This window comes from Panthera pardus, unplaced genomic scaffold, assembly GCF_024362965.1.
Source record: "Panthera pardus isolate Hobbes unplaced genomic scaffold, ASM2436296v1 HiC_scaffold_18, whole genome shotgun sequence".
In the NCBI taxonomy this organism is placed as follows: Eukaryota; Metazoa; Chordata; class Mammalia; order Carnivora; family Felidae; genus Panthera; species Panthera pardus.
In genome coordinates this window covers 31,000,962-31,025,650 of record NW_026526743.1, presented here as the reverse complement: position 1 = coordinate 31,025,650, position 24,689 = coordinate 31,000,962, and the positions used below count along the sequence as shown (strand labels likewise).

The following is a 24,689-nucleotide window of genomic DNA, read 5'->3' as shown; positions in this document are numbered from 1 at the left end:
TTAAGTGGTACAAACTTCCAGTTACAAAATAAATAAGTCATGGGGATGCAATGTATTGCATAGGCAATATACTCAATAATATTCTAATACCTTTGTATGGTGACAGATGGTCACTAGACATCATGAGGACCCTTTGCTAATGTATTAAATACTGAATCACTACGATGTTCACTTGAAACTGATAGAATATTGTATGTCATTATTCTTATACTGAAAAACATTTTAAATATATGTCCTATGGTCTGAAGCTAGAAGTGTTGTCTTCCTTTCAGATTGAGCGATCAGGTGGCTGTTACTGCGACTGTGGCTTCAACTGTGTTTGCACTGTGTTTACGTGTCTTCAAAAGTGTTCAAAGAACCATGTGTTGGTACCAGCAAAAACCCTTAGTTTTCACCTTCCAGTCGGGGGTGCTATCTACTCAGGCAAGGCTGAGCCGGCTTTCTATTTCAGCTGGGATATGAAAAGTCTCATCTGGAGACCTGAGTTAACTAGCATTGTATTCCTGATGAATTCTAGTCAGGTATTTGGGTCCCTTAGGGACTGCTACTATAAGCCAAGCAGGTCTTCTTCTTTAAACCAACTTTCCCCATTATGAATGAGAATCTGCCTGCCAAAAACCCAATCCAAGCGTAAACTACAAAAACTAGACTGAGGGGCACCTGAGTGGCTCAGTCGGTTAAGCGTCCGACTGTGGCTCAGGTCATGATCTCGCAGTCCGTGAGTTGGAGCCCCGCGTGGAGCTCTGTGCTGACAACTCAGAACCTGAAGCCTGCTTTGGATTCTGTGTCCCGCCCCCCTCCCTCTGCCCCTCCCCTACTCGTGCTCTGTCTTGCTCTGTGTCTCAAAAATAAATAAATGTTAAAAAAAAAAATTAAAAGAAAACTACATCTGATACACGGGGAAGCCTTGGCAATCTGGAATACATGTCCTGTTACCCTTCAATAAACGATTATGAACAATTATTGCCTCATGGTGCCTATGAGGCCTGTGGAGCAGGTACTGGGCTACATACCCTCCACTGTTTGTACTGCTGAGTTTTCAAATGCTTTGTTTATTTTCATCTTCCTTCTTGCTTTCAGGTTATAAGATGTTTCTTTTCACTGAGGTCACCATAGGACCTGTTGATAACCTTTGTTCTCCTTTCTTTTCGGGGGGAGGGGGGAGGAGTACTTGCAAACAGTAACTGAGGTGGCTGGGAACGTATGTCAAGTTAAGGACAAATAGGCCATGAATGAGGGCCTTGCTTTGAGCCCTCATTGAGAGCATGGACATTAACTGAGTCAGTTTAAGAAATCAATCCTGACCTGGACACCTGGGTGGCTCAGTCAGTTGAGCATCTGATTTTGACTCGGGTCATGATCTCACAGTTTGTGAGTTCGAGCCCCATGTCAGGCTCTGTACTGACAGCTCAGAACCTGAAGACTGCTTTGGATTCTGTATGTGTGTGTGTGTGTGTGTGCGCCCCTCCCTCGCTTGTGTACTCTCTCTCTCTCTCTCTCTCTCAAAAATAAATATGTATTTTTTTTAATTTTTTTTTAACGTTTTATTTATTTTTGAGACAGAGACAGAGCATGAACGGGGGAGGGGCAGAGAGAGAGGGAGACACAGAATCGGAAGTAGGCTCCAGGCTCTGAGCCATCAGCCCAGAGCCCGAAGCGGGGCTCGAACTCACGGACCGCGAGATCGTGACCTGAGCTGAAGTCGGCCGCTTAACCGACTGAGCCACCCAGGCGCCCCAATAAATATGTATTTAAAAAAACAAATCAATCATGACCAAAAACGGTCCCCCAAAACCAAAGCAACCTTGAGAAAGAAGAATAAAGTTGGCGCCATCATACTTCCTAATTTCCTATACAAAACAATAGTAATCAAAACAATACAGTATTGGCATAAAAACACACACATGGATCGATGAACAAAATAGAAACCCCAGAAATAAATCCACACATCTACGGTCAATTAATTTACAACGAAGGAGCCAAGAATATACATTGGGAGAAAGATAGTCTATTCAATAAATAGTGTTGAGAAAACTGGATGGCTACATGCAGAAGAATTAAAGTGGATCATGTGTATCTTACATGATACACAAAAATCAACTCAAAATGTATTAAAGACCTGGACATAAGCCCTGAAAACATAAAACTCCTAGAGGAAAACATAGGTAGTAATCACCTCAACTTTGGTCTTGGCAATGATTTTCTGGATTTGTAGCTAAAAGCAAAGGCAACAAAAGCAAAAATAAAAGTAACAAAATAAAACAAAATAAAAAACCATCAAATTAAAAGGCTCCTATGTAGCAAAACAAACAAACAAACAGAATGAAAGGGGTACCTAAGGAATGGGAGAAAATATTTGCAAATCATATTCATATATCTGCTACGGGATTAACATCCAAAATATATAAAGAACTCATATAATTCAATAGAAACAAACAATTCCAGTAAAAAATAGAGGATCTGAATAGACGTTTTTCCAAAGAGGACATACAAATGGCCAACAAATATATGAAAAGGTGCTCAACATGATTAATCATCAGGGAAATGAAAATCAAAATCACAAGATATCACTGCACGCCAGTTAAAATGGCTGGCTATTCTCAAAAAGATAAGAAATAAGTGTTTGCAAGGGTGTAGAGAAAAGGAAACCCTTGCACACTGTTGGTGGGAAAGTAAAATGGTGCAGCGGCTTTGGTAAACAGTAATGGGGGTTCCTCAAAAAATTAAAAATAGAGCTACCATATGATGAGCAATCCCACTTCTGGGTATTTATCTGAAGGAATTGAAATCAGGATCTTGACGAGATATCTGCACCCCCATGTTCACTGCGGCATTAATTACAATAGCCAAGACATGAAAATAACCTAAGTGTTCATCGATAGATGAATGTATAAAGAAAATGTCTATGTACATGTAAGATGGAATATTATTCAGCTGTAAAAAGAAGGAAATCCTGCCATTTGCAACAACATGGATGGCCCTTAAGGGCATTATGCTGAGAGGGCGGAGAAAGACAAGTACTATATAATCTCACTTATATGTGAAATCTGAAAACAAATAAACTCACAAATTAGAGAAAAAACTTGGTGGCTGCAAGAAGCAGAGGGTAGGGAGTGAGCAAAATGGGTGAAGGTGGTCTAAAGATACAAATACCCAGTTATATAAATATTAATATATAATATATATTATATAATATAATATATTAACATAGTATATTATATTATATAATTATATTATATATTTTATAATATAATATATAATTATATTATATATTATAATATATAATATATAATATAATTATATAATATAATATATTAATATATAAATATATAAATAATAAATAATTCCTGGGGATGCAATGTACATCGTGATGACTATGTTAACAATACTGTATTGTATATTTGAAAGTTGTTAAGAGAGTAAATCTTAGCAGTTCACATCACAAGAAAAAAAATGTAACTATGTGCAGTTATGGATGTTAATTAAACTTGCTGTCATAATATACACATATATCAAATCCTTATGTTACGCACCTAAAATAATAGGACATTATATGTCAATTATACCTCAATTAAAAAAAAAACAGATTTAAAAAGAAATCAATCTTGGGGTGCCTGGGTGGCTAGCCAGTTAAGCATCTGTCTGTTGATTTTGGCTCAAGTCAGATCTCATGGTTCGTGAATTTGAACCCCAAATCAGGCTCCGCACTGACAATGCAGAGCCTGCTTGGGATTCTTTCTCTGCCCCTTTCTGTACCCCTCCTTGGCTCAAGCTTGCATTCTCTCAAAATAAATAAATAAACTTAAAAAAAAATCTTTTTTAAAAATCAATCTTCAATGTTCAAAGGTTTTCTTGGGGTCTGATCACTCACTCATTCATTCATTCATTCGTTTATTCACTTAGCCAGGGAGTCTACCATCAATTCTTTCAAATACTCAACAAGTGTTTACTGACCACCTTACTTGACTATATGTCAAGTATTTTGCTAACAACTGAGGATCCAGTAGTGAATGAGACAAGCATGGTCTCTGTCCTCAAAGAGCTTGTGGTCTCATGGGGGAAACAGACCCAGAACAAACAATTGTCAAGTATAAATATGTTATGAAAAGGAAATTCAGGGAGTTATGGGTGCATGACAGAAGACCTCAGGCACATGTGTGTCTGTGTGTGTTGTGTGCAGGCACACGTGCAGGGGTTGGGGTGCTGGTGACTGAGTGTTTGGAGGTAGACAAAGGCTTTCCATTCTTCCCTTTCATTTCCCTGAAGAGAAATCTTTATTTTAATTATTTACCTTAAAATTTTAAGTAAAAATTTAAGTAAAAAAAATTTTTTTTTGAGAGAGAAGAGCATACGTGCAGGGGAGAGGGGCAGAGAGGGAAACAAAGGGAATCCCAAGCAGGCTCCACACTCAGCACGAAGCCCAGTGTGGGGGCTCAATCCCACGACCCTGGGATTGTGACCTGAGCCAAAATCGAGTCAGATGCTCAACTGACTGAGCCACGCAGGTGCCCCCCTGAAGAGATATCTTTAAAAAAAAGTGTAACTATGTATGGTTAGGGATGTTAACTAAGCTTATGGTGTTACTCATTCCATAATACGGTAAAACCTTGGTTTGCAAGCATAATTCATTGCAGAAACATGTTTGCAATCCAAAGCACTTGTATATCAAAGCGAATTTCCCCATAAGAAATAATGGAAACTCAGATGATTCATTCCACAACCCCAAAATATTCATATAAAAATGATTACGATGCTGTAATATAATACAAAGTAATAAAATACAAAATATAAAGAAAAATAAACAGATTAACCGGCACTTAGCTTGGAAAACCTTCGTGGCTGGTGTGAGGGAGACCAGAGAGAGGAGGGTTACCGTGTAGGACGACTTTCACTATCACTAACGCAATCACTGCTGTCTGTTGGCTCGATGGAATCTTCTTCTGCATGGGGGCCACTGTATACGCTCGCACAGATGTTGAGGACGGAACAGTATTAATACACACTTGTCATTTATTGTAGTTAATGTAACTGGCAATAAGGCAGCGGAGGAAAGGGTCTATATCCACAGGCAGACTGACCTAGAAGGAAGCCAACAATTCCTAACCTTACTCTTGTATGGAAAAGCAAAGGACCGTCCATCGGTGCTTCGAAGTGACAAAAAATACACTACTGCCAGTCGCGGGCACCTTCCAATGTCCTGAAAAATCACTGATTTCTGCCAAACACCATGGCCTGACACATCCGAGCATGGGAAACAATCACCCACAATTCCACAGTGAGTGAGCAAGTGAGAGAGAGACAGAGACAGAGAGACAGAGAAATAAAAACCATTGGCTCAGTTGTGATCAAGTGATGTTTGATGTCAGGTAGTACTTGTATTGTGAGACCTCACTTATTTTTCAGGTTAAAACTTATTAGAAATGTTTGTTTGTCTCATGAAACACTCACAGAACAAGTTACTCGCAATCCAAGGTTTTATTCTATATACATATACCAAATCATAGCTAGAGGAAGGGAAGAAGGGTGGGTTTCTGGTGGAGAAAAAATGCTTACACAAAGAACTTGAATCTGGAAAAGGCATGGGTAGTGCAGGGAATTGCAGGAATATGAATGTGGTTTAAGTGAAAAGATGGAGAAGAAAAGCCATGATGTGTGGATAGGGATGAAGTCAAAGACCTAGGAAAGATTTTTGGACTTGATTCTAAAGGTGAAGCCCAGGGGCTCCTGGGTGGTTCAGTCAGTTAAGCATCTGACTTTGGCTCAGGTCATGATCTCACGGTTCGTGAGTTCCAGCCCTGAGCTGGGCTCTGTGCTGACAGCTCAGAGCTTGCTTTGATCCTCTGTCTCCCTCTCTCTCTCTCTCTGCCCCTCCCTCACTTGCACTTTCTCTCTCTCTCAAAAATAAACATTTGAAAAAAATAAAGGTGAAGCTGCTTAAGGTGTTAGGTTAAGGACGGCAGTGACACTCACATATCCCTAAAACTTAGAACAGTATTACAGTGTTGAGCACTTAATAGGTGTTCAATAAATATTAATGAACTTAAACACTTAGCTGGACTTTCAGCCCATTGCTCCCAAGACAAGACTGATCATGCTGATTAGATTGATTTCCTCTGCCATCATTAAAAGTGTAAACCCTTCCAGTAATCTCTCTCTCTCCGAGTGACTTCAGCCAGGATGAAATCTCCCTCTCCTCTCCTATCATCCGCCCTTTCGCTGTGCCCTCTGGAACCCTCCTCATGTCCTTATATCCTTCAGACTTCAAGGCCAGGAGCAGGGGCTGCGTCCTGTCAGCTGCCCACTGTGCCCACCAGACCCTCACCCTTCATGTCATCGAAGCCATGCCTTAAGCCCACTGTCTCCATTTTTCCTGTAGAAAATGATAACATCATTCTCCCAGTGGATCAGGCCAAAAAACTTTGGAGTTATCTTTGATTCCTTTCTCTCACCTTCTGCATTTAATTCATCTGCAATTTCTGCCAATGCAGTCTTCAATTATTCAAACCTAACCACTCCTCACCTCTTCCATTGCCAATCCTCTGGCCCAAGCTTCTGTCATCTCTTACCAGCATTGTTGCAATTTCCTCCCATCTGGTCTCCCTGCTTCTGTCCTTCCTAAATCAATTTCTTCTCAGTATAGAAGCTGGGGTGGTAATTTTATGTGTGTCAGCTTGGCTGGGCCATAGTGCCTCGATACTTGGCCAAACATTATTCATTGATTCTGTGTGGTGTTTATGGATGAGATTTACATTTAAATCAGTGTGCTTTGAGTAAAGCAGATTGCCCTTCATAATCTTGGTGGGACTCATCCAATCAGTTGAAGGCCTGAATAGAATAAAAAGACTGACCTCCCCAAGCAAAAGGGAGTTCTGCTAGAGACAGCCTTTGAACTTTAACCCATTGAAGAAACCATTGGCTATTCCCTAGGTCCTCAACCTGTTGGCCCACCTGCAGATTTTGGACTTTCCAGCACAAGCATAGTGGTGTCTGGAAAGGGTAGTGATGCCTTACCTTCTTGGATACAGGCTCCCAGGAGCAGGGATGCTGAACAGGGTCTTAGGGACATGGTCTGGCTTTACCTTCTGAAGTTTGTATAATGGTAGTGATTCTATAACTGTAAATATATTAGAATCTATTGAATTGTATGTGTTTAATAGGTGGATTTATGGTATATAAATATCTCAATAAAGCTTTTTTTTTTTTTAAAGCTAATAGGAAGCTCTCAGTACATAAGTGAAGCCTGATGACTGTAGGACAGTTTTTTTCAACCTTGGGGCTACTGACATTTTGCACCTGATAATTCCTTGTTGTTGGGTGGGAGGTGGGGACCGTCCTATGCTCTGTAAGATGTTTAGCAGGACCACTGATACCTACCCAGCAGATGCCAGTGGGACACACACGTACTGTCAAACTGCGACACCAAAAATGTCTCCAGACATTGCCAAATGTCCCCTGAGGAGGAAAAATTGCCCGCCACTGAGAAACACTGTGTGCGGTCATCAAAGGGTGTTATTTGTTGGGGAACTATCCTGAAAATAGTTTTTGAAGTATTTTCTCAGGAAAAAATTAGTCAGAGTCTTCAGCAAATTGTCTTATAATCTCCGGCTGCAAAATAGAAATGTTGGATGCCAGAATTCTGGGAGCCAACTGGGGGAAAATGGCTCAGGGTAATTAGGCTTTAGTATCAGTCACTTAATCCTTTTATTTCCATATGGTACCCACGTCCTTGCCTGTGCCAGGAGCCCCACACCACCCCCGTGCAGAAACAGTTTCCATGTAATAGACCTCGAGACCCCTGTGAAGAGGAGAGAAGGACAGTCAGTGGCAATGAGTGGGGAGGGATCCAAGGACTTTCATTTTTTCCGTTAGTAGCTGATCTTTCATCCTTAGTTATAGATGAATTCAGTGCTGCTAGTTCCTAAATCTTTTCAGGATCCAGAAATGCAACTTGGGATTAGTTTTCGTCTTCCCTTTCTTTTTTCTTTTTCTTTTTTCTTTCTTCTTGTTTTCCTTCTTTTTCACCTTTCTTCCTTCCTTCCTTCTTTCCTTCCTTCCTTCTCCTCTTTCACATCTAATTACCTTCTTTAAGCAATGCATGAATCTGGCAGCATCCCATTCAGTAAACAGAAAGGAGCTCTCGGTTTTCAGCTTTTCTTCCTGCCAATTTGGAATTCAGCTTTTTTGGAGACTTGTCAATTTTCACTGGTCTGCTTCAGTTTCCAAAATTTCACAGTTGTTTTTGTTTTTTCCCCTATTCTCCCTGTATTATGGGTTTGTCTTTTAAAATAATTCCCTTTTTGGCTCAAGTATCGGACTCTTTTTTTTTTTAATGTTTATTTTATTTTTTTATTTTTGAGAGAGAGAGAGACAGAGCATGAGTTGGTCAGGGGCAGAAGAGAGGGACACACAGAATCTGAAGCAGGCTGCAGGCTCTGAGCTGTCAGCACAGAGCCTGATGCGGGGCTTGAACTCACAAACTTTGAGATCATGACCTGGGCCAAAGTCAGGATGCTTAACTGACTGAGCCACCCAGGTGCCCTCAAGTATTGGACTCTTGATCTCAGCTCAGGTCTTGATATCAAGGTCATGAGTTCAAGCCCCACACTGGGCTCTTTGCTGGGTGTGCAGCCTACTTGAAAAAAAGAAAGAAAGAAAGAGAAAGAAAGAAGGAAAGAAAGACAGAATTCCCTTTACCACACTTTCGTGGATTTTTTGAGAATGCAGAATTATATGGATATGTTTAATCCAAGAAAGAACGAGAAAGAAAGAAAGAAAGAAAGAAAGACAGAATTCCCTTTACCACAGTTTAGTGGATTTTTTGAGAATGCAGAATTATATGGATATGTTTAATCCATTCCCTTTACCTAGAAAATGGGAATACAGAACAGATTTGTTAATGGCTTGGATACTGGGGATCGGCTGGCGGGGGTGGGGGGGTGTTAAGGATGACACAGATGTTAGATCTGAGCAACTAAAGGTATGGAGAGGAGTGATCAAGAGTCTAGTTTTGGGGGTTCCCGGTGGCTCAGTTTGTTAAGCGTCCAACTTCAGCTCAGGTCATGATGTCGCAGTTCGTGAGTTCAAGCCCGATTCGGGCTCTGTGCTGAGAGCTCAGAGCCTAGAGCCTGCTTCAGATTCTGTGTCTCCCCCTCTTTCTGCTCCTCCCTTGCTCACGCTCTGTGTCTCTCTGTCTCTCAATAATAAATAAACGTTAAAAAAATAAAAAAAGAAAATATTCAGTCTTTAACTATTAAGTATGATGTTAGTTGTTGGTTTTTTATAGATGCTCTTTATCAGGTGGAGACAGTTCTCTTCTATCCCCACCCTTTTCATTTGTTTGTTTTTAAATCATAACAGGGTATTGGATTTCACAAAATGTTTTTTTCTGCATCTATTGAGATAATTATAATTATGTGGTTCCCCCCCCCCCCTGCTTTTTTCTGTTAATAGTACATCGATTGTTTCTTGTATGTTGAACCAATTTTGTAATCCTGGGATAAATCCAACTTGGTCATGGTGTATAATCTTTTTCATATGTTGCTAGATTAAGTTTGCTAACAATTTGTTGAAAAACTTTGCATTTTATAGTCCTATGGGTTATCGATTGGCAGTTTCCTTGTGGTGTCTTTGGCTTTTGTATCAGGATGATACTGTCCTCATAAAACAAAATGGGAAATATTTGCTCTCCCATTTTTGGAAGAATATGTGATGAGTAAGTGCTTTTTCCCCCCTCCTGTCAGAGTGACCACCTCATCCAGGGATTTTATCATGTTTTTCGTCATTGTTGTTGTTAGCAATTTAATCTGTTAATTTATTATACTCTTTATTTTATTATAGTCTCTATTTTTTTCAAATTTCTTATTATTCATTTTTGAGAGAGACAGAACACAGTGGGAGAGGGGCAGAGAGAGGGAGACACAGAATCTAAAGCAGGCTCCAGGCTCTGAGCTGATAGCACAGAGCCCGACGCGGGCTCGAACCCATGAACCATGAGACCATGACCCAAGCCGAAGTTGGACACTTAAATGATTGAGCTATCCAGGTGCGCCTCTATTTTTTCTTGATTGTTTCACTAGTTTGTGTCTCAGAATTTGTCATTTCATCCAGGTTTATCTAATTTATTGGAATACAATTATTCATAATGTTCCCTTATGATCCTTTTTATTTCTGGAAGGATGGTAGGAATGTCCGCTTTCATTTTTGAATCTAGTCATTTGATGCTTCTCTTTTTTTACTGGCCAGTCTAGCTGAAGGTTTGTCAATTTTGTGGGTCTTTTAAAAGAACTAGCTTTTGGATGTGATATCTTTTTTCTTTTCTTTTTTTTTTTTTTAAAAGTAGACTGTATGCCCAGTGTGGAGTCCAGTGCGAGGCTTGAACTCATGACCTGAACTGAGATCAAGAGTCCAAAGATCAAGGGACCTGGGTGGCTAAGTTAGTTGAGCATCTGTCTCTTGATTTTGGCTCAGTTCATGATCCCAGGATCATGGGATCCAGCCCTGTGGCAGGCTCTGCGCTGAGCATGTGCCTTGCTTGGGATTCTCTCACCCCTCTGCCACTCTCCCCTTCTAAATGTCACTCACCTGACTGAGGCACCCAAGTGCACTGAGATTTTTTTCTAAATGTAGACATTTACACTTACAGATTTCCTTTTACGCATCATTTGGGCTGCATCTCATATGTTGTGTATTTGTTTTCATGTATCTCAAAATATTTTCTAACTTCCTTTGAGATTGAGATTTCTAGGACTCATTGGTTATTTAGGAGTGTGTTAACTTGTACATAGTTGTGAATATCCACACTTTCTGACTTCAAACTTCATTCTATTGTGGCTACTTTGTATAATTACCTATTTCCAAAATTTGACTTGTTCCATGGTCTATCTTGGAGAATGGTCTTATGTGCCTTAGAAGAATTTTTTTTTCCTATTATTTGGTGATGCGTTCAACAAATGCTTCTTAGGTCTAGCTATTTTACTGTGTTGTTCAAATCTTGTTTTCTTGTTGACTGCCTATTTGTTCTATTGTTATTCAAAGTGGGAAGTTGAAGTCTTCAACTATTATCTAGGAGTTATTTTTCCTTTCAATTTTGTTACTTTTTTGCTGCATGTATTTTATGGCTCTGTTAAGTGCCTATAAAAGTGTTATATTTTCCTGATAGAATGACCCTTAAATCATTATAAAATATTCTCATTCATTTCTAGCAACATTTGTTTTAAAGTTTATCTTTTATGAGTACAGCCACTCCAGTTTTCTTATATTTACTGTTTACATGATATATTATAGATATATCATGCATATTTATGATACAATCTAAGTAATTCAGATATATCTAAATAATTCACATTAACATGATTTAGATTACGATCAATGCAGGCATGTCACATCAGCGGAAACACTATATACTAAATAATGCTGGGACAATGCATAATAATTAAGGCACTAAATATTAAAAAAAGCAAACATGTACAGAATTTGGGTGTGAAAAGATTTTTCTGTGGAAAAATATCAGAAACTTAAAACGTGAAGAAATGGAGTATCTACATGACCACATAAACATGTGAAACTTTCACATTAAAAAAAACCGACAAAATTCACAGGCAAATTGAGAAAAATATTTACCACTTGTATAACAGGTATTGCAGAGAGAACAAGGACAGTTAATGCACAAAATACAAATGGCCTTATGAAGAGATATGAAAGACTTTATATTACTAATAATCAAAGAAATATGAACTAAATGTCTATCAAGTTGGCAAAGATTAAAAAATATTCTAATGCCCAGGGTTAGCTAAAGAGACATGGGGAAAGGAAGTAGTTTCATGGTCTGTTGTTGGGGTAGAAAATAATACAGTCTGCCTGGTCTTAAAACTCAAACATAACTATTTCATGCCTAGGTATTTATTCTAATGAAAAAATCTAAGTATTTGAAAAGACTTAACTACAAACGTACCATTGTTTAAGTAGTCCCAAACTGAAAAACATCTCAATGCTCAATAATTGGGCATTAAATAAGTTACGTTCCATCTATATAGTGGAATGAGAAAGTCCTTAAAAATGCTGTGGAAGATTCTTTAATGACATGGAAAAATTATCATGATATAATAAACGAAAAAAGTTACACAATGGTATGTACAGTATAACTCCATTCTTATTAAAATAATATATATGTATATGCAAAGAAAAATGACCCAAAGCTTAACAGTTTTATCTCTGAGCATTTAACATTATGGGGGTCTTGGTTTACTTTGTGCTTCCCCAACTCCTCCTCCCCGAGCCCCCACCCCTCAAATTCTCTAGAATATGTACGTCTTTTTTTTTTTTTTTTTAGTAAGAAAAGGGAAGAATAATTTAAAAATTCATCAAGATGTTATTTTTGCCTATTAATTTGGCAAAGATTACTTCAAAAGACAATACACAGTATTGGTAAGATTTTGGGGTGAGCACGCACAAAATACATGCTGCTGTGGTAGTATAAGTTGCTACTAATGGCATCATTGTAAACTTGGCAACACAAATCAAAATCCTCAAGAACAGAGGAAGTATTTTCACTTCTAGGGATTAAGGAAGTCACAGGGGTGGATGCCAAAGATGCATTTATAAACTTGAACGTCCACTTGTACGTACATGGTTAAATAAATTCCATCTGTATGAGACAATACTAGGTGTTAAACATCACAACACAGGGTACTTATTGACATAGGTCAGTATATTAAGGGCAGAACAGTAAATATAATACTGATTTAATATGAAAGTGTGTAAGTTTCCTAGGGCTACCATAACAAATTACCACAAACGGGGTGGCTTAAAACAACAGAAATTTATTCTCCCACAATTCAGGCCCGAAGTCCAAAATCAAGGTGTTGGCCGCGTCGCTTCCTTCTGGAGGCTCTGAAGCAAAATCTGTTCCATGCCGCTCTCCCAGCTTCCGGTGGTGGTGGCTGACATTCCTTGGTGTTCCTTGGCTGGTAGTAGTGTCACTCGTCTCTGCTTGTTGTCTTATAGCCTTCTTCCCTTTGTCTCTGTGTCCTCTCCTCTTCTTATAAGGAACCAGTCATTGGATTTAGGGCCCACCCTAATCTAGTATAACTGCATCTTAACTAATTACATCTGCCAGGACCCTATTTCCAAATAAGGTCACATTCTGGAGGTTTGGGCTTGACATAAATTTTTGTTGGACACGATTCAACCCACTACATGTATGTAACATACATATTAAGCACGTTGGGTATCTGTATGAACAGCATTTATCTTGGGGTGGGTTTATGACGATTTAAATATATTTCTTTGTGCTTTCCTGCATTTTAAAATAAATAGCTTATGTACTGGAGTTGTATTTACGTAGAGACTAAGTTCTAAATTTGTTAAGGTGAACATTACTTGTAGTCAACAATCACTCTCCCTCCTATAGCTCACAAAATACAGAACATACCGTTTTGTACATAGTGTACTGTCTCCCCAAAACATCTAACATAGCCAATTCTTCCTCTAGCACTGTGTAGATTACTGTTCCTCTGATGAGCACTAGAGGAAGCAGTTGGCTTGGGTTTGTTTACATGCTACATTGTACAGAAAAGAAAAAGAAGGGTTTTCTAAGCATGAAAGTATAGTTGAATGGCTTCCAAGTTAAATGAGTGTATGATGAGACTCTACTGTTCTACTTTTCTAATTAGAGGAAAACTAAATTTCTTTCATGTTTATAAAAACACCAAAACAATCATGATGAATTAGGAAAGACTCTTCAGAACAAGGGAAAAAAAAAAAAAATTACTGATTTCCAAAACGTACTCCGTGAAGAGGTTAGGTATAGCTCTGAGTCTTTCTGGACTTTTTTTTTAAAGGTCATGGGAAGAAAACTTAAGGAAATAACGATATTGTGGATATAATTATAGCCAACTTCTCCTTTTAAAAATTCTTCCAAAGTATCCTTTTCTTTTAAAGATTTAGGACTATGGTTTCTTTTATAACTGGATTAAGATCAATTATATACAAAAGTCAATTTAAAAAAAAGGAGTATTGTCATGTACAGAGGCTGACATCATGGGTAGTCAAAGAATATGTTTAATAAAAAATAATTAAACTTCCATTTGCTCTATAGAACATCATAGAAAGTAATTTAATAAATTACAAATGACTTTTTAAGACGTTTGCTCAACTACAGAAAGCAAATTCAGACTACACAAAACACAACTGGTAAATATTGCAAATGTCCAAAAGAAAAATTAGACTAAGACTTGAATCATGAAACCTGAAACAAGAGCTATAAATACAAGGCAATAACAGCTATAATTCTTTTAGTAACTACCAACACATACTTGGATATCCTTTCAACTGCAACTTTAGTATTATGGAATTCTACTGATTTTTTTTTTTTTCCTTATAACCCTTAACTTTACACAACCATATTTATGCATTTTTTTTTTAAGCTGATAGCTGGACGACTTTTCCCCAATCAATACTAAGTAGAAGTGTCTTGAAACCCAAGAGAACATTTAAAGTTAGTATTAATGCTTTGAAAACTGCAAATTGCCTTATTACATAGAAAGAGAATCACTAAGATGTTAACCAAATTCATTTGACCGTAATTAGGAAAATACTTTATCTCATAAATTTGATATAAATTAGATTTTTAGTGATAAGATCTAGGGCTTTTTTTTTTTCCTTTTATTTTTTAATTGGGGAAAGAAAGGAATAAAGATCATGTGGGTAGAACTAGAGGGAGAGAGGGGGAAATGTGGATGCTGTTGAAATACTTTCACCGGCAAACCAGGTTAACTGTGTTTGAGAAACTTTGGCTATCTCATAGGTGTATTCTAGTTAAACAAAAGTGCAATACTGCAAAGGGAACATACTAAATATGTAATATATCATTTTCATGATGAAGAATTACTACCCACTTCTCCTGGATGGGCATTAGAGTGACTATTGCTAAGACATTGCATAAAGGACTATCAATTCAAAGCACTATTTTGGGGAAAATACAAAAATCAATACAATCCCAATGGAAGTTATATGATTTTGTAAATACATGTAACACTGTCTCTCTAATAAGGGGTTAGTTATTTTACACACAGAAACATAATTTACTGGTAAAGATCTTGGAAAATCCAATATAATTGCTGGGTTCATGACAAAACAACAGAGTTTTATCAAAACGCACTGAAAGTTATTTTTTTCCTCTGGGAGAGAAGTGGGGTACTTTTTCCCCCTAAATTTATCCCCTCGCAAACTTTATCACTGACTTATTCAAGTACCAGAAAATGCTAACATCTTTCTCTCCTCAGGATGTAAATGCTATTTTACTCCAATTCAGTTCTAATTGTTTTAAATGTATATGAAAGTGAAACTGGACCTCTCCATCTTGTCGGAATAGCAGCTTTAGCAGGAGAAACTGTATCACAAATCAAATATCAGACAGATTTTGCATGATAAAGGGTTCTAAGAAATTGATCAGAAGCCTTGGGCTTCGTTTTTGTGGTTTACAGGTATAACTTGTATATATTTTTTGAGATTATTCAAAGTGCATATTCAAAATGGGCCAACTCAGTATATTTAATATAAACTGATAACCCAACACTGATTCTGGGCAACATTTCATCTGCTTCTACCTAGAAACTCAAAATGAATTCAGAGTGTTCTGCATATTACTTTACCACTATCCTCTGTTAATTCTGGAATATTTCCATGACATAAAACACAAATAGAAATCTACACAAATAAAGCAAACAAACAATTTCTTTTACATGAAGTATGCTGTGTTGAAAGTTCTTTTCAGTGGCATTTCATGAGTTTGCCTTTTCTGAACCCTGGAAACAGACATTACTCATCTGAGACATAATTATTTCTAAGAGGAGGCCAAACTTGGAAAAAGTGAAACTAAGTATGTCTAGAGGGTGCCAAAGTCACGTGACACAGGATTATTTTATGACTTGATTTTACCGACAGCAGAGTTAAGCTCAGCAAAAAGCAAGTCAGAGTTCTTGCCAGATTAACATGATATATAGGATGTGTTTAAAAAACCCCTGAAAACAAGTATAGAATTAGAAACGAATGTAAACTTCCTAAACTAACTCAGCTGAGGTAACAGGTAGCCAGTTAAATTGGCTGATTGGGAAACTTATTTCTTCTTGAAAACACACTTGTACCTGAATTGGAAGCATCAGCAGTGCGTCACAACACTAGAGCATTTTCATGTAATTAAAGCAATGGATGGCGATGTAGATTCTACAGCTTTCATGACATTCATTAGCTGCCCAAATTATTGCTGAGTTTTGATCTGTAAATTATAGGTGTCAAGGAGGCTGTAAAACTATATTCAAATTAAATCAGTAATATGCATAAAGTATTCTGTGTTCACTGCAAATATATTAAATATACAACTCTTATTGAGCGTCATTTTCATAAAATTAACCCCCAACAAAATTATAATGCCTTTTGTTGCAATTTTACACCTTTATGTATTTGATAGTACATACGAGTTCAGAAACTTAGGAATTTTAAGAAATATTACATGCAAAACGTCTCTGAAAGCAGTTTGCACTTCTAAACAAAGAACTGAAATGTTCGGTCAGTAAGTTATTGATGCACTCAACACTGGGGTATTTACAATTAATAATTAAAGAAAAAAATCCAAAATCAGTTCATAATTTAAGTGCAGTCTGGGAATCAGTCTTCATTACTAGAATCTGAATCCTCGGATGATGACGATGTACTATCAGATCCAGATGAAGCATCGGCTTTCTCTGAACCCTCATCTGTGCTGTTTTCGTTGAGAGGACTGGGTTCAGTTCCTCCTTTGTCTTCCTGATCTCTAACTCTGGAATCCTCCTCCTTGACTTCTATGGACTTAGATGAGCCTAAGTCACTGTTTTTGTTTTTCTGTACATCAAAAGTATTGGACTGGGACAAAGTTGGAATATGAAGATTAAGGCCTGGAGTGAGAAGCATCCCTGGATAAAGTATATTGGAGAGTAGGAGTGGGTTAAGAGCTAACGGGTTGGCAGCTGCAGCTGTATTTAATGCAGCAGTAGACGATGTCGAGGGAGAACTTGACACAGAGTTTTCTCCCCCGTTCTCTGAATTTGGACTCTCTGTCCTTTCTTTTTTTCCTTCTAGCTCCTTAGGGTCATTTCCCTTTTTTTCCTCTGTTCCAGATTCGGTAGGCTTTGTCAGGAGCCCTCCCATGCCCAGCAGATTTGGTAATCCAGTCATTCCTGACAGCAGCATGGGGAACATGGCAGCCACGTTTTTAGCTTCTCGTCCAGAAGAAAGGCCGGCAGGCATTCCCATCAGCCCTGCAGTGACTTGGAGTGACTGCAAGTTTTGTAGGTTTTGCTGTAAGGCCTGAAGACTTGTGAGATCCACACCTGGAAGTAATCCGTTGGCCGACAAAGGATCGCCTGAAACACCGCTGGCAGTCGTAGCTGTGGCCGCTGCCGTGGCCTTCGCAATTCCACTTTTGGGCCGCCGCCCCCGCCTGCTGACCTCCTCTCTCACAACGGGACCAGTGAGAATACGCTCATACATACTTTCTGGAAGAAACCCCTAAAAAAAAAAAAAAAAAAAAAAAAAATCAGCAACAACAGCTGTATTAAAATAAAATCAATAGCTATCAAATGAAATCCATAATTACTCAGAAACTTAGTCTGTGCTGATAGAACATAATCAATTATGAAAGACATAGCCTAATTTCACATTATAAGTGGTGGCCTGAAATAGTTCTTCCGTTTATCATTTTTTTCACAGGGCAAGAGAGCAGAAGGAGGCCTCTAGCTTTCTTCCACACTGTGAGGCACACATTTGTGCAACAGTTCTGGAAAAAAGAAGGTCCAAAGACATTTTTTCATGAGGGTTGCTTCCACACCTTTACATGTCTCACATCACCAATGACTCTAAGAGACTAATAAAGAAGTGCCTCTCCTGCAGTCTAGAAGAACGATAAGGAAAAGGACAGAGAAAGTAAGTAAAAGGTTAAATGAGAGGCTTCTTGCAAATCTTCTGTCACTTTGGGAATAGGGAGGGAGAGCCACAGCCACGCTGAAAAAGATACTCAAGTGATTCTCCCATGACTCTGGGCTTAGAAACTCTTAGAAGTCATAGGAGTTTAGAATCTCTAGACCAGCATTGTCCAAGAGAAATACAAGCCACATAATGTAATTTTAAATTTTCTGGTAACTGCATGCATTAAAAATGGTAAAACAGAAATAGGTGACGTTAGGGGCGCCTCAGTGGCTCAGTTGGTTAAGCATCCAACTCTTCATATTGACTCAGGTCATGACCTCATGGTTCGTGAGATCGAGCCCCGCATCAGGCTCTGTGCTGACCATGCGGAGCCTGCTTGGGACTTTCTCTCTCTCTCTCTCTCTCTCTCTCTCTGCCCCTCCCTTGCTTACTCTCTCTCTCCCTCTCAAAATAAAGAAAAAATATTAGAAACATGTGACATTAATTTTAGTAATATAGTCTGTTTATAAAATTTAACCAGTATATTATCATCTCAATATGTAATATATGAAAATAAAGATATTTTATATTTTCTATTTTTTCCAAACTCAGTCTTAAAGACCCAAACCAGGGTAGGGGAATGGGCAAAATGGGGGAAGGGGAGTGAGAGACACAGGCTCCAATTATGGAATGAATAAGTCATGGGAATAAAAGGCACAGTATAAGGAATATAGCCCAGTGATGTTGTGATAGCATCGGCAGCTACACTGTGGCGAGCACAGCATAATGCATAAACATGTCAGCTCACTAAGTTGTACGCCTGAAATTAATGTAACATTGTGTGTCAACTATACTAAAACAAAATTCCAGCCCAGTGTTTTACACTTGTTACACACACTCTGTTTTAGGCTGGCCACATTCCAAGCGCTCAATCACCACACGTGCTTGGTGACGACCGTTTGTGACAGTGCAGCTCCCGACAGCAGCTTCAAAGACACTCATGGTACTATTTTTAAATGGTGTTCTGAACTGATCAACTTACTTGTTTTCTTTACAAAAGCATTAGGGTTCACTGCAGAAAATAAGACAGCAAAAAAATACAAAGAAAAAAAAAATCATCCATAATTTCACCATTCAGAGAGAACCATGGCTAACGTTTCAGGATGTGTGTTTCCATTTTTCCCTTGTGCATATCTACAGATTCTACAATTCTTCCCACTTCTGTTTCTAAAATAAATAGAATCATAATGAACCTAGTTTTATAGCCTGCCCTTGTCATTTGGACACTTGTAGAAAAAATAGCTTTGTATTTTGATTGCTGAAATCAAGAGTTGGAAGTTTAACCAACTGAGCCACCCAGGTGCCCTGATACAATTTTTTAAATAGTTGCACAAAGGGACATCTGGGTAGCTCAGCTGGTTAGGTGACTTCTGATTTCGGCTCAGGTCATGATCTCGCAGTTCTTGAGATCATGCCCCATGTTGGGCTCTACTCTGACAATGCGAAGTCTGCTTGGGATTCTCTTTCCCTTTGTCTGCCCTTCTCCTGCTCACCCTCTCTCTCTGTCTCAAATAAAAAATAAATAAACTTAATAAAATGAAATAAAATAGTTGCATAGTTTTCCAATAGATGGCTGGACCATTAATATATTCCCAATTTTTTACTACTATACTATGATGAATATACTTAAACACCTTTCCTCACATCTTTGATTAATCTTGGTAGCATTGCTCAAATAGTTATCTTAGAGGTTAAAATGAAAACAGATCAGCCTATGTTGATTCTGCATTCTAACTCAACAAGCATCTGAGAAATTTGTAACATGTGCTGCAAAATAAAAACTGTGAACTAAAAAACACTGTCACACGTTCATGCAATATTTAATTCTTAAAACTTAATCTCTGGTATAATTAAATGGCATCTAATTTTCCCTTTTGAGTATAATTGACACACAATGTTACATTAATTTCAGGCGTACAACTTAGTGATCTGACAAGTTTATACATTATGCTGTGCAGCTACCGTCCGTCCTGTTACAGTGTCACTCACTGTATTCCTCATGCTGTGCCGTTTACTCCCGTGACTTACTCATATTCCGTAACTGGGAGCCCATACTTCCCGCTCCCCTTCGTCCATTTTGCCTCCACCTACCTCCCCTCTGTATTTAAAGATCTGATTCTGCTTTTTGTTCTGTTCCGTTCTGTTTTTGATTTTTGTTTTTAGATTCCACTTATGAACGGAATCATATGGTAGCTGTCTTTCTCAGTTCGACTAAACAGCGTCTAATTTTTGAGATGATGCCTGAGTTAGTACGTATGAAATACTCACAGACTGCTTAACAACATCTCCCCATTCAGGAGCCACTCCATATTCTGAATTTTCTTTCAGGAATCGACATAAATCTTTTAAAGGGGGAGCAAAAGCACCTCCAACCTGTAAATGAAAAACAGACGGTTAGATAAAGATACTAAATATGAAGACACTTCTTGCTTTTATTCTGTGCTGTACAGTTTATTTCTTGAACCACCTTTGACAATCTTTATTAAAAAGGACTACCACAGGCCAGAAGCACTATTTTTTTTTTTTAATTTTTTTTAACGCTTATTTATTTTTGAGACAGAGAGAGACAGAGCATGAACGGGGGAGGGTCAGAGAGAGGGAGACACAGAATCTGAAACAGGCTCCGGGCTCCGAGCTGTCAGCACAGAGCCCGACGCGGGGCTCGAACTCACGGACCGTGAGATCGTGACCTGAGCCGAAGTCGGACCCTTAACCGACCGAGCCACCCAGGCGTCCCCAGAAGCACTATTAACATAACATATAGACATGTGGCAATGTAACTTTTAAATGCTTTAAGTGACTAGAATAGTAAAACAAATAACCACCATTTACTCTGCACTTACTATGCTGGATAGGTGATATCGCCTAGTTAAGAGCATATATACCCTTTGGAGTCAGACTTACCAGCTATGTGAACTGGGGCAAATCAATAAATCCCTCTGAGCCTCAGCTTTCTGATCTGTAAAATGGGGATAACAATACTTCCCTTATAGGGTTTTATGAGGATAAAAATGAGACAACTCAAGTGCTTTAGCATCTCGCACATAACAAATATTTTATTCTTTTTATCATATGCCAAGTACGCTAAGGATTTTAAGTATATGACTTACTTTAGTCCTCACTATATCCTTTGAGACAGTATTATTTCTGTTTTTCAAATGAAGGAATTAAGCCTCAGAGAAGTTATATAAATCGCCCAAAGCTAGCTAGTTAGTGTTAGGGTCAACTTTCAACCTCGGGTCTCAAAAACTCACGCTCTTATCTGTCACGTAAATTGAAACCTTAACTATAAAAAATATACATATTTTTTGAATGTGAAAAGCGATACAACCAACCAAGTAATCACAATATGAGAAAATTTAAAACCTATATATAATAGTTAGTATGAAATTAAAACAAAATGATTTGGACCTATCAACTTCATGTTCCTTTGGAGCCTAAAGATACTTCGTAAGTCCTTTTTCCATACCTCTCTGGACGAATATATATTATCTCCTGACAGGACACAGACAGGATTTTAATGTGGCCAGGTATAATACCCGTATGTAACCTTTTCTAGTATTTCCTACAGTCTTTACTTAGTCTCTGCAGTTTCTGTCCTACTCTCCTTCTCTTTATTCCCTTCATTAAGCTCCAATTTAAATGGAGGCCCTCTGGGTGGTTTATGGGGATTTAGAAGGTAGATTCTTTTCAAGCCTTAGGCCTGTACTCTAGAGACTCTGAACAAGAACTAACTATAAATTAAGGGAAATGAATAGGTCCCTTATCAGGTTACCACAAATTAAAATAAGATTAGGAGTGTTTAATACCTAACAAGTAAAAATACAAAACTGTTCCATTTCCTTAAAACTGGCTAAGACAAATTTATCCATAGCTAGTAATGCTAATTTTTGTTTTAAGATGAAGTGCAAAGATTTGTAACACAATCTACATAAGCACAAAATTAAGCAAAATGCTACTAGAATGTCATCTTGTTCTTTCCCTAATACACCTATGACATCATTTTAAAGTACTAACAAAAGCTGAATAAGCGATCTCTACAAAATTGGGGAAAGATCTGTATTAATTTTAATGAGTTGGCACACATAACAATATCAAAACAGTTGTTAAATTAATTTATGAGTGAAGGAACTCAATGAAAAATCTGCTGTTCTTATTCTGAGGTCATCTTTGTCTTTATTTTGTTGCATGTTCAGCTGTATTAAAAACAAAAACAAAAACAAAACAAAACAAAAAAAACCGAATAAAAATACCGGAGCTATAAGATTCCAAAAAGGGCGTCCAAGTGTTGTATCATTTATGCTGTGAGTTGAAAGAGACACCTACCAATCCAAACACAAACAAAAACAATTTGGGGAAACAAATGTTGAGCCACCTTTGGTTTTAGAATTAGAATTTGGAAAAACCTGACTCTTGCCATTCATCAGTCAATAAAGCACTGAGACAAACACAGCAGTGCCCTTATTCTATAAGGGACCTTTGTTTAAGACATTCTATTTTCATCTACCAGAAAATTACGCAATATGTTGATTTTATTTATTTTTCCAGTTTTTAAAATTATTTATTTTTTAAATTTACATCCAAATCAGTTAGCATAATAGTACAATAACGATTTCAGGAGTAGATTCCAGGGATTCACCTCCTGCGTATAACACCCAGTGCTCATCCCAGCAATACGCTGATTTTAATCACTTTATGACCATCTGACAGGGAATGAGTGATAAATATATAAATCCATGACGGCTGTGACGAGAACATCAGAGTTTCTCAACCCGTGCACCATGGACATTGTGGGCTGGTGCTGTAAGGGATTATCGTCTGCACTGGAGAACGTTTAGCAGCATCCTTCCCCTGCCTACCACCACCCCACCTCCCAAGTTGTGGCTACCAAAGATGTCTCCAGGCATGGCCAAATGTCTCTGGAAGACAAAATTGCTCCCAGTGAGAGCCACTGCTTTGGATGTGGTGCTCCTGTGCAGTGCCACACTGCATAGGCACAGACATGTGAAGTGACTTGCTTATTTCGTTCCACAGCTTAGCCAAAGATGCGGGATTTGAAATTAGACCGTATAAAACCACAGCCCGTGTCTCTTCTCACAAATCTGCTAGTTAAATATGGAACGCTTCAAGACCTTGTGCGTCATCTTTGTGCATGGGCCATGCTGATCTCCGCATCGTTCCAGTTTCATTCTACGTGCTGCCGAAGCGAACACAATACATCTGTCCAGGTCTGTTAGGAAACTGTGCATAATGAAACAGGGTTCTGGAGAAATCCTAAGCACTGAACCAATACAAAGGATTAACCACAAATATATAAATACCTTTCTGGCATTTCTTCTGTTAATCAGCTGAACACGTTCTTCTCCAGTAAGACTATTAACATCGAGTTTATTAGGGTTTCTGCACCGATGCCTCTTTTGTTTGGGCCTCCCCTCATGGAGCTGCATTCTCTAAAATATATAAGCAAAGAAATAGCTTTAAAACAGTGCGAACAGTACAAAAGAGCTGAACCAAGTTACTTAATCCTGTAATACTGTATAATACATATTAGATATCTATATCTAACATTGAAGATTTTACCCTTTAGTTATACTTTAAAAGACTTAAACTTTAAATATTTTTATATTTAATACAGCTGACCCCTGAACAACATGGGGTTAGGGGTGCTCCCCCCTGCCATAGTCACAAATCCTCATATCTTGATTCCCCCCCAAACTTAACTGCTAATAGCCTACTGTTGACCAGAAGCCTTACTGAAAACACACATAGTTGATTAACACATCTTTTGTATGTTATATGTGTTATATCCTGTATTCTTACCACAAAATAAGCTCAAGAAAATGTTATTAAGAAAATCAGAATGAAGAGAAAATGCATTCTCCATACTGTGCTGTAAAAAGCCCATGTATAAGGGGACATGCACAATTCAAACCTTGTTGTTTGAGGGTCGCTGTGTAATAAAATACTAAGTAAGGCTTTAGAGTTACCAATAATGCTGGAGCAGCCTCCTGTAAATTGTACACTTCTTTACTTTTTCTCCTGACACATCGGGTTTTTTTCTGTGCTGATACAATCTGTACTTGTGCTAGCTGTGGCTCTCCTCTTTCGTCATCTCACTAATAGTTTTTATCTCTTCACTAATAGTCTTTATGAGTGAGTTTTTATCTCATCTCACTAATAGTCTTTATCTCTTTGGAGAGGTTACCTTCGTCAAGGCCACGCAGCTAGCAAGTGGCAGGATCTGGCAATAAAACTCTTTGCATCAGGCCATGCTGCTTACGTGTACAGCTTAGCAAAGCAGGGCTTGATGTTTATAGCTGTTTCGGACCAACGAGAACATTGCAAGAGATGAATGCTCACACTCTTCTGCAAGGCATACCTGTCCCATCACAGCCTGGGCCTAAATTCACCTTTTCTGTCTAGTTACTACTGCCCCACTCGGTCCCCCACACACCCTGTGACATCAGGCTAGCCATTGTTTTATGAATGTGTCTTACAATCCTATCCTCTTTCAACTCTTCATAATTGTTTTATAATGCCTAGAATAGCCTCCTCTTGGGTTAACCTGGTCAAATCTACTTATTCTTTATCATCCATCAGTCACGTATGTCAGCTCTCTTTTCTTTCCACATTTCCTTAGACACTTGGCCTAGGCAGAGTCATTCATATTCCTTTTATCTGTTTCTATGGTA

General features: G+C 38.3%; 1 protein-coding gene and 1 non-coding gene across 12 annotated transcripts in view; both read right to left on the bottom strand.

Annotated features, from left to right (window-relative positions):
• Window positions 1-14,040: 14,040 nt before the first annotated feature.
• CHD9 (chromodomain helicase DNA binding protein 9) overlaps window positions 14,041-24,689 on the bottom strand; it is a 233,692-nt gene continuing 223,043 nt past the window's right edge. For all 11 annotated transcript variants that reach the window (XM_019455939.2, XM_053906106.1, XM_053906109.1 and 8 more), the window contains 3 exons: window positions 23,319-23,447; window positions 20,266-20,370; window positions 14,041-17,541 (listed from right to left, as the gene is read on the bottom strand). In XM_019455939.2, coding sequence (XP_019311484.2) covers window positions 16,663-17,541; window positions 20,266-20,370; window positions 23,319-23,447 — 1,113 coding nt within the window. In that variant the 3' untranslated portion in view covers window positions 14,041-16,662. The remainder of the gene's footprint in view (window positions 17,542-20,265; window positions 20,371-23,318; window positions 23,448-24,689) is intronic.
• On the bottom strand, window positions 23,107-23,210 carry LOC128778122 (U6 spliceosomal RNA). Its single transcript, XR_008423496.1, has one exon. It is a non-coding gene; the product is annotated as a U6 spliceosomal RNA (small nuclear RNA).